This window comes from Pygoscelis adeliae, unplaced genomic scaffold (genome assembly GCF_000699105.1).
Source record: "Pygoscelis adeliae isolate BGI_AS28 unplaced genomic scaffold, ASM69910v1 Scaffold71, whole genome shotgun sequence".
In the NCBI taxonomy this organism is placed as follows: Eukaryota; Metazoa; Chordata; class Aves; order Sphenisciformes; family Spheniscidae; genus Pygoscelis; species Pygoscelis adeliae.
Genome location: NW_008824356.1, coordinates 5246724 through 5256772, shown reverse-complemented (window position 1 = coordinate 5256772; position 10049 = coordinate 5246724). Strand labels below are relative to the sequence as shown.

Sequence of the window (10049 nt, the reverse complement as noted above, 5' to 3'; positions counted from 1 at the left end):
AGCTGGCGGAGAAAGAGCCCATCGGGGTGGATGCGTTGGCTGTGTGAGCCCCCTCACCAGTGCGATGATGGACTTACTGGGGGCCCAGTGCCCTGTGCCCCCATGATGGATGCAGGACCCCACTGCGGCTGCTGCACCTGCCCCAGCAGTGGGTCGGCTGGGCTCAGGCTCTCTGGGGCGCCTCCTTATAGCCCCCCATCCTGGTCTCTTGCAGTCCTGACCTTTCGGGAGATCTGGAATCGTAGTTTCTGCCGGCCTCTGGAGCAGCTGGTGGACGTCATTACCGAGTTCCCCAACGAGGTGGAGTACATTTTCAGACCCTCCTGCGTCTCCCTGCAGCGCTGCGGAGGCTGCTGTGGGGATGAGGGTCTCCGCTGCGTCCCTGTGGAGACAAGCACGGTCACCATGCAGGCTGGTCCTGCTGCTGCAGGGCCGTGGCTGCGCCGGGGAGGTGGTGGGCTCCTCATCAAATGCCGGGAGGGTGAACTTGTAGCTTCACATCCTCCAGACATTGTAGCAGCATGGATAACAGGGGAGGGGGCTTACTCACAACTGCTGAAATGCATGCCAAGCCAGGAGGGTCCCTCTGCCTGCTCTTTGGGCTTGTCGCTGAGGCCAGGTGACACCCCTGGTGGTACTGGCCTTGCTCCCTGCTTCCTTTGCCCTCTCCTCTCTGTGTGGTCCATCTTGCTGACTGCCGTCGCCTTTCCAGACCTTCCCTGTCCTGTGGTTGGGCTGGGGGTGTCCCAGTTGCCCATGACTCTGCCTGCTGGGGCAAAGCAGGCGCTACCCCTGAACACAGGGAGAAGTGAGGCTCTTGTGTGTCAGGAGATGCCCGCAGTGGTGCTGACAGTGAATGTGTGCTGGGGGCATGGTGAGTGCGGTGGGCTGTGCCAGCCATGTTTCCAGTCCCCACTGTGGGAGCTGTGTGAAGTAGGGTGGGAGATCCCAGTCTGCGAACAAGCTGCCAGTTGGCTCTCCCCGTGCGCCAGGCAGCCGTTGTCCTCACACCGCCACCCTTGCGCTGCACTGCTGGAGATCAATCCACTGCTGCTGCATGGAGCAGGGAAAAGCTCTGCTTTGCCGTGGGTGACGGACTAGAGAGTGCCTGCAATAAATCACCAGTGATTTTGGTCCCTCAGGGGTTGAAAGCATATTGGAAGGCAGGGTGGGAGTCTCCAAAAAATCTTGACTGAGGTGGAGCAAGTGCCTGGCATGAACAGGAGGCAAATTCCCAAGCACAGGTCTCCCGCCACGGGAGGGATCCCGCTGCTGTGCGCAGGCCAGGGATCTGATGCCAGGCACTTCCGCGGGGGCTAGTGTGGATCACATCAGTGATGAACATACCCTGTGAAGCCCCTGGATGTCCAACCCAAACTCTGGGCTGGGCTGTGGACTGACATGTGACAGGGCAAATCCTGCACCCCTGGGCTTGGGAGGCACTGTGGTACTGACTCTAGGCTCGGTACTGTAGGAAAGGGGGCCAGGAGGAGGCAGCAGCAACAGGCATGGCCTGGAAAACATGACTAGGGGGATACTTCCATCAGAGAAGGGAGATGTGCAAAGTGGTCAAATATGTGAAAGCTCTCCACAAACACAGAGATAGAAAAATCTCCTCTAAGGCTGGGAAATCCCAAGACCAAGGGACTTAAATTACAGCCCTGAAGGCTCAGGGCAGCACTAGCAGAGCCTCTCAAGCTGCCGGGGCGGCTGGGCCTGGCTGGTGCTGCCTGCGTGCGGAGGTGGAGTCTCTGCTGCCAGAGGTCCCGAGGAACAGGTTAGACACGCGTCTGCTGGAGAGGCTGGGGGGCTGAGGCAGTGCCTCAGGAGCCCTTCCAGCCCCCTCCTGCCGCTGGCTGGGAAGTAACCTTTGCTCCTCTTTCAGCTCCTGAAGATAAAGCCAAATGGGGAGGCACCCTATGTGGAGATGGCGTTCACCGAGCACAAGCAGTGCGAGTGCAGGTAGGGACCCCCGAGCTTGTTTTGCACCCTTGTGCCCCTCCAGCAAGAGTGATCCTGCCAGCTCACCCAGCGTGTGGGATAAAGATGCCCTGGGGCACCTCAGCCATACTGGGACAACCCCACTGCGCCGGGGTTTGCCAGTGCTTATGGCCCTTGCTCAGCTGCAGGCTGTACCGTGCCTCTGCAGCCTGCTCCCCGCAGCCAAGGGGGTGCTTAGTATTGTGCGGCCAGGACAGGCACCATCCACTGTCTGCAGGGCTTGTCTGCAGGGCTGGAGCTGCTGTGGCGCCCCGACTCTGTGAGCAGGGATGTCTGTGCCCCCCACCCCTGCAGCTGCCTTGGCATGCCTGGCGTGTGCTCCTCTGGCTGGAGGAGCTGCCTGTGGGTAACGGAGCAAGGCTGGTGGCTCTGAGGCAGGTGTTTGGTGTGGGGCAGCACGCCCAAGGTGGTGGCTCAGCAAGGGAGCTCCATGGCTTAGCATAGCTGAGCGTGACTGTGGCCCAAAGAGAAAGCTGAAGGGCTGGGCCTTGGGCCTCCATTTAAGGGAGGCACCCCATCCAGGGCTGGGGAGCAGGGGTTTACATCCAAGCTGACAAATGAAAGCTTGAAATGTGCAGTGCCAACCTGGTGTGGATACACAGTGCTGGCCTGGGATGGATGCACAGCACCAACCTACCACAGACTCCTAGCATGTAGTTAACCCCTTGGGGTGCTCACTGTGTCCCAGAAGTGGTGAGAGCTTGTGCAGGACGGAGCCTCTGCCTGGGGGCTGCAGTGCTGTGGGAGCAGGGAGCGGCTCCGGTGCTACCCGCAGCCGGTCCCCACTGCAGAGCCTCTCCAGCACTGCCTGCATGAGGGTCCTGGCGTTCACTCTCCATCATGACCCCAGTATTGCGAAAACTGGGAACTGAGTGTCCTGCTGGGCAGCTGTTAGACATGATCCTTGCCTGGAAAAAGAGCCTGAGGATCCCTGGGTCGGTATTCCCCTGCAGTTGTAAGAGCGGCTGTGCTGGAGCAGACCCAAGGCCCATCCAGCTCCGTACCATCTCTGGAGCATCTGTTGGTGGATGCAGAAGAGGGAGTGGAAAGAAGCACATGTTACTTCCCCCTCCCCTCCGCTTCCAGCTATTTTCCATGCAGGGAATTTCCTGAGCCTGTTGTAGTTTTCCTACCTAGGGTAACTCCCAGGGGATCTCCTACAAGTACTTGTGCAGGCTGCCTTTGAATCTGTGTAAACTTCTTGCTTCTGCAGCACCTTTCAGCTTCTCCCTAAGCCGCCTTCCACACCTTTACATTGCTCCCCTTTGAAGTTCAGCATAGGTGTGGTGGATATTCTGGCCTTGGGCCCTATAGGGGATGCTTAAGCCGAGTATGTCGTGGCTGTTGTCTGGGAACCACTGCTGAGACTTTGCAGCAAATCCCAAGTGTTACTCAGGACGTTGCATCTTGTTTAACCAGCTGAGCTATGAAAGCCGTCACTGAGAGCAGCTGAAATTGAACTTGTGCTTCCTGGCCTCATGGGCAAAATGTCACATCCCCAGGGGAGTCACCAAAGCTGACCATCCCCTGCCCTTTTGCTGTCTCTGCCTTCTCTCTGCCTACTGCAATCAGCTCCTGGCTGAGGAGTTGATAACTTGGAGGGAAGTCATAGTTAGTCTGTTTTAAGCATGAATGATAACAGGTAGATTGTGCTGCACACTGGGGCATCTCAATAAACCACTTCCAGCAGCAAAACAGACAGCATTGCCCAAGTAAGCACTTCACTTTGTCCTTTTCCCACCCCGCAGGCCCCGGCAGGACCTGATGAGGTTGGGAAGGTAAGCGACATCAGGGACGGCATTACCGGCTGGGGTTGTGGGTCTCATCTCCCACACATCAGCCTCTATTGTGGTACGTTCCTTTCAAAGGAGGAGGTCCAAGGGCCGAGGTAAGAGAAGACAAGACAAGAAGAGACGTAAAGACTGTGAACTGTAAGTGAGCAGGGGCAGGTATGGGTGGTATTTTCTGGGTTCATTTCTTTGGGATGAGCAGCTTCGTTAAGCCTTTAGGTCTTTACTGATGCTGTGAGCAGTGAGGGGTTTGTGCAGAGCAGACACAGGAGAAAGCAGGATGGAGGGGACAGTGGGTGGCTGTGGGGAAACGGGCCTTTTATTGAAGGCTCAATAGGTGCTTGGTAGTCTCCAGGCTCAGCTGCTCAAAGCTGGCCAGTCCCACCCAGGGTGGAGATGGATGGGCTGGGTGACTTGATGGTGTGTAGCTCTATCACCACAGACCATGCTGGGTTTCCTGGATCCATGAATTTCCAGTTTCAGCCTGATCTTTCTGCTAGCTGTGTCCTTCCTGCAGTCCTTGGCTAGTCATTGTTTGGGTTACTCTACCCTTTCCCTCCTTGCATTTAGCTGACTGTCTCAAATCGCTTGCTGTAACAGCACAGGCTGGACTCTTACTGCAGACACTTTTGGGGTATGGAGCCTGTGGCTGGCACTTTCCCATTATGTTTCCCCATTTTGTCTGAAGCTTGCTGCTTGGGGCTCAGCCAGCACCTACAGCCCCATCGCACTCGCTCCTCCCTGCGAAGAGGCTGCCTGCGGTCCCTACCCCACAGTTCGGTGCCGGAGAGGCTGGGCACAGGAAGGGGTGACCTGGGGCAGAGGGGGTGAGCCTGGAGGTCCTGGTGTCATCCCTGCCCCCCCAGTCCTGGCAGCACTCACCCCGTGCCGTACTCTCTTTGCAGATGTGGCACACCACGCAGGTAGCCTCCGCTCTGCCCCCGGCTTCGCTCCTGCCGCCCGGGTTTGGGCCAGCTGTGTTTCCCCTCCCAGTGTGGGGAACTTGCAGAGCCATGCCCCTCCAAGCAGCAGTGGGGAGCAGGACTCCAGCAGGAAAGAGCTGACTGGACTCTTGCTTGGCCCTTGCGGGAACGCAGCCTGGAACCGAGGACTCCCTTGCCCTGTCTGCACTGTCGGCAGCGTGACCAGGCCTGGGGCTGAAGATGAGGAGCTCAAGCAGTGCGTTGGTGTTTGAGGGCATCCTGGAGGCAACGAGGAGTGGAGCTGGTGGGCGTGCTGCTGGAGCTGGCTGGGGACAGCGTGATGGTGGGGGGTGAGCGGAGATGGCTCGGAGGGCTGCAGCTGCAAAACTGCTCTGTCCTGCCAGCGCCCTGCAGCTGGGGAGGAAGGAAACCTGGGGCAGTCAAGGCTGCAGGGCTGTGTCCGTCCCAGCCTTGGCATGAGGCAGCCCAGGAGCGTGCCAGGGAGCTTGCTTGTGAAGCCCTCCTGGTGGGGAAGGGGAGGGAATTGGGGTTGCCAGGGCTCCTCATGTACTCGCAGCCACATCCCAGCCTTGCCCTGCTTAATAAAACCTGGTGGTCAGATGCAGGAGTTGGCAGTGCGAGCACTCCTGTCTGCTTTCCAGCAGCTGCAGGCAGGACTTTTCCCCATGGGCACCCACCCAGCCTGGAGGAGGGCAGTCCCGTGGTGGCCCAGGGCTTGTCCCCAGCACTAACTCCTGCAGTATGCAAGGGGCTGCCCTTGGTGTGATGCTGGAGATGGGCAACTAGCAAGTCAGGACCAAGCTGCTCCCCAGGCTGGGGGCTACCCATGTGCTGGAGCTCAGGTGGGTACTGGGAGACCCCTGGGGGAGCTGCCCTTCTCCTCCACACCATGGTGTAGGGCTGGTACCTCTCCCTTTTTACCATCCCCATGCTGTTCTCACCCCAGTCCAAACATCCTGTAGCTCACTGTCCTGTAGCTTTCCTTCTCCCTGGCTGGGCCGATGCAAGGTTAGGGCAGTGGGGGGCAGGCTGCCCGTGGGCCTTCCCACCCAAGAAACACCCCACCAAGGCTCATTCACCCGGCATGGGGGCAGGCTGGCCTGGGGGCCCTGTCTCTTGTTGGGAACATCCTGGGGTGCGTAGGGGGCTGGTGGCCCTCATCGATGTGGCTGTGGGTGCTGCTGTTTCCTGCTTTCCCCGCTCAGCCAGGTCTGTGCCCAGCTCCAGGGGGCAGCCCCAGCCCTTGGTTTTTTGTGCCTTAAGCAGTGCCCTTGGGGCTCTTCCTCTCCCCTTTCCCGCCCCCGCTGCAGGAGGGCTGGGGCTGGCTGCCAAATGCGTCCCACACTGCTCTGCGCAAGCTGTACCCTGGAGCAGTGCACATAGCTGGAAACCCTAAGGACGAGTTGGGCACCAGCATGCTCATTGGGCACCCCTGGCACGGGGTTAAAACAAAATCAAGGGCTATTCTTGAAAGCTTTAAGCAAAAGGCTGGAGAGCAAGATGTGCAAAGGCTTCAACATTACCATCAAATGAGGTGACCTGTGGTTTATCCTGCACTGAGGAACAAGAGTGGAGCCTAACGTAGTAGGTGTTGGGGTCCAAGGCAGCTCCTCCCCACACCTGCCATGGCAGCCCATAGCCAGGGCAGGCTCCCTCAGGGCTGTAATGCTGGTGCTGCCTGGGGCTGGCACAAGGACATGGGGACAGGGCGGGTGCTGTGGCAGTGGTACCCTGGCAGGGAAAGCTGGTGGTGGGTGTTGAGGTGATGTGAACCTCCACGCTGCCACCATGCAGCAGGGCATGGACTGGGTGAGTTGCACCCGTGTAGCTGGGCATATCCTCCAGGAGCTTGCTGGATCCTGTTTGGACCCCATTTCCACTTCTGGCACCCATAGTGTCCTGGGGCACAGCCTACGTGGGCTCTGCCTCAGCAATGGCCTATGAAGCTTCTCCTTGGCTGCCTCATGGATGTGGGGGACTTACTGCTCCCCTTCCCATGCTGCTCAGGGTCTGCGTGGGCCACGTGGCACCCTAGCTCCGGTGGCCTGTCCTGGTCCATGCGGGTTCTCCCCATCCCCATGTGCTGTTTCAGCCTGGCTGGTTGCGCTTCAAGGCTAAAGAGAACTGTGTGCAGCACTCGAGGGATGTACGTGATGGTTTCTGTATTGTTTTTAACAGTAAAAGTTTCACCATAGTATTATTAAACCTTTAAAAAAGAAGTTACATAAACCCGTGCCTGTTAATTAATAAGAATAAGTTTGTCAAGAGTGATTAGGGTTAAAAAAAAAAAAATCAAACTCCCACCCAGCGGCTTTTCCTAACAGTTCCTGGTGTCTGGCATCACCTCTTTGGTTGCTGCTCAGCACTGAGAGTTTTCAGGCAGCTCTGCCCAGAGCTGGTGGGGCCGGGCACCTGCCTCGCATGGCCACCCGGTGTTGCTTCTTCCCCTGCATCGCCCAAGCCCCCTGGGTGCTGTGTGCAGCCTCATCCCCTGCTTTTCCCATGGCATGGGGTGTTGGGGTGGACGGCAAGGACATGGGTCCCTGGGAGGAATGTGGCTATCCCACTGTGGCAGCAATGGGAGGATCAGCTGGGGCAGGGCAGGAGCAAGGGAAGGTACCACCAGCATGGGGAGTTTGGGAGCTGCTTCTCCAGGTGTTGGGGCTCTGTCCAGCTCCAGGGGGTGTTTCACTGAGGCTTCACTGGCGAGGGGAACCTGATGAGCCCTAGCAGCTCCCTGACGCTCCTGGGGCTGCTGCAGGCATCACACGCCCAGGGGAGGACAGGCTCCCTTCCCTGCCCCTGCATGTCCCTGCTAGAGGGGAGAGTCCTGGGACCTCCAGGACCCTCCTCATCCCAGGGTGGCAGGGACTGCCAGCAGGATATCGCACCCAATGGTGACATGAAGGGTCAGGGTGGGGGCCTGCTGCCCCGAGGGGGAGAGCGGGGCTCCTGGCCTTGGGCCTTGTGGCCACCACCCATGCTTCCTCCGAAGGGGACCAGCCGCTGTCTGCCTGTCCCCCCTCTGTGTTGCTCTCAGTTGTGCCTTTTTTGGAGGCTTACACCAGTAGCTCCTGTCAGCCCTCCCTGGCCACAGCGGACATGTTCCCTGAGCACCCTGACAAGGTCAGCTACATCTATAGACCCCCATGTCCCCCAAGCACTGCAGAGCAGGCCTGTAGGAGGGGACTGGTTCCCTTGTAAAGGGACCAGGACAGACCCCAGCCCCAAAGCCCGCGGGGAGCAGAACAACCCCATGCTGGTCCGCCATGGACAGGCAGCAAACATGCCCCAGCCCCCGTGCTTCCAAATCCCCCATCCTTCTGCTGCCTGCATATCCCTTGCAGGCGGGCAGCTGTCTCACGGGAGCAGCACGTCACTGGGTTATCAGCGTCCCTGGGCTCCCTGTGTCTCCCAGCCTTACAGAGCAAAGGTTTGTTTAATAAGGCTTTAGGAGCCAGAGCTGCAGCAAGATGGTTTAGAAGGAGAGTTATAGGGGAAACAAAACATAAACTGGGCTCCAGGCTGCATTAGGAACAAAACATCACATATTTTTGGGTAAGTACCTGAAAAGGCGATGTGGAGATCAGCCCAGAGATGTAGCATCATAGCTGATGAAGCCCTGATGTTAGAGCTTTGCTGGTAACCTCCGGCCTCCCCGATCCTGGGATGCCAGCGGAGTGCTGCCGCCCAGCAGCTTCTCCCTGCACATGCTGGTGCAGGTCTCCCACGTGTCTCTGTGCAAATAAAGATGTGCTGAGGACCTAACCTCTCACTTGTGACTTACAAGATTTTGCATCCTCACAAAGTTGGGCATAATCTTTCTGCTTGTTGCAGCCAGCAATGTTTGCAGTCTCAGAGTGTTTTAAGCTTTTGCCAGCTCTCATGCGTCTATTTTAGGCTGTGAGAAAAAGGGCAGCTCTCACTCCCCTCCCTGTTATTTGTCAGTGCTGGTCTTGCTTTGGAAGTTCCCACTTCCTGACAAGGGCCACAAGCTCTTCAGCAGGTTAATCTAAAACTAATCCCGCCAAATTTAACATCCTCCAGACAGCACTGACATGGGAAACTGGAAGCCCACAGGTAAGGGCCGCTGTGCCTCAGGGCTTGCATCTTCCCTTGCAAGGCTGTTCCTCGCAGGCCAGTCCTTGGGGCACTTCTCCTTGCTGATGCCTTCGACTCACTCTCTTCTGGGCTGCCCCTTGTCCCCTGAGCCTTGCTGACCCCCCAGGGTGACTGCTCAGGGCTGAGCGACCCCAGCATTGCCCAAGTTTGGCTCCGCTCAGCTCTGCAAAGCTCTTGCTGTGGACTCCCAAAAGGAGGTCAAACCACCATCTTCCATCACCTCCCTTCCCGTCCAGAGGGGACACAGCTTTAACTGTGTGAAGCAATAAAATGCTTTAAATACAGTCCTGATGTGACTTTGGGTAACAGCTGGTTTATCTCTGTGAGGGCTAAAGAAGGTGTTTAGCAATGAACCCACCGGAGTTTTGTTCCCCTCCTGGCGACTGCTCTTCCCACATCTCTATCGGCATCACCCTGATATCCAAACCATCTACAGATACCTTACGCTGGGCTTTGTAGTTCACTTGTGCTCTCTGTCCTCTCCAGGCTCACACAGATCTGTTGAAGTCAGGCAGGTGAGTCGTGCTGGCAGAGTCTCTGCTCTCATCCTAGGCCCTGCTTCAGTTTTTGCCTGCTCAGACTTTTCTTTTGAAGGAGGAGCCCCTGGGCTCTGGTGGGAATTAAAGGGCCCTAGAGACTGTGGGTGGTAAACAGGCTGGGCAGAAAAAATTGGTTTCTGTTAAGTAGAGATTGGTGGGAAAAAGGAACCTGGAAGTGTTTTGAGAAGAAACCAAGGAACCAAGCACACGGATCATGTTTGGGCAGTGGGTTGTCTTACAAAGCAGACCCCTTTCCATCCTACCAGACCTGCCCTCTGAGGCACACAGTATCAGCCTTTCGCACTACCAAGCAAATGGTCTTTGTAAGAAAGAGAGCGTTTGGTTGTTGAATGCTGAGCTGAGCCGCGGGCACGGGCTTTACTTTTCCTGTTCTGTTCTTAACAGACTGGGCTGTGCAAAAGAGCTTCCTGGGGGAGCTGAGCCAGGGGAGATCCCCCACCATCAGTGTGCGTGGGGTATGAAGTAACGGGTCAGCCACAAATGGGTGCCCCCTTGGGCATCCTGGCCTGGCTCTGGAGCCTTCACTCTGCTCCGGGCTCAGATGCCATCTGCTCGCTCCCTGGGACAGGCCCCATAGCAAGTACCAGCTCCAGCAGGGGCTGGACGCAGGGACCGTCCAGGCTGGCATGGCT

General features: G+C 57.6%; 2 protein-coding genes across 2 annotated transcripts in view; both read left to right on the top strand.

Annotated features, from left to right (window-relative positions):
• The first annotated feature begins 102 nt into the window (after window positions 1-102).
• On the top strand, window positions 103-5142 carry PGF (placental growth factor). Its single transcript, XM_009319488.1, has 6 exons — window positions 103-148; window positions 215-411; window positions 1886-1962; window positions 3750-3779; window positions 3870-3932; window positions 4697-5142. The coding sequence occupies exons 1-6, from the start codon at window positions 103-105 to the stop codon at window positions 4716-4718; spliced, it is 435 nt and encodes a 144-aa protein (XP_009317763.1). The 3' UTR covers window positions 4719-5142.
• Window positions 5143-6523: 1381 nt separating this feature from the next.
• The window catches only part of RPS6KL1 (ribosomal protein S6 kinase-like 1), a 12288-nt gene continuing 8762 nt past the window's right edge, over window positions 6524-10049 (top strand). The window contains exons 1-3 of the mRNA XM_009319487.1: window positions 6524-6544; window positions 6828-6881; window positions 7793-7913. Of these exons, the coding sequence (XP_009317762.1) occupies window positions 6524-6544; window positions 6828-6881; window positions 7793-7913 (196 nt within the window). The remainder of the gene's footprint in view (window positions 6545-6827; window positions 6882-7792; window positions 7914-10049) is intronic.

Excerpts from the sequence above, each read along its gene's own strand:
- PGF (XM_009319488.1), top strand. The coding sequence starts at position 103 with ATGATGGATGCAGGACCCCACTGCGGCTGCTGCACCTGCCCCAGCA. Across the intron at positions 149-214 it reads CTGCTGCACCTGCCCCAGCA|TCCTGACCTTTCGGGAGATC; the intron begins GTGGGTCGGCTG and ends GGTCTCTTGCAG. Across the intron at positions 3,780-3,869 it reads GACCTGATGAGGTTGGGAAG|GAGGAGGTCCAAGGGCCGAG; the intron begins GTAAGCGACATC and ends TTCCTTTCAAAG.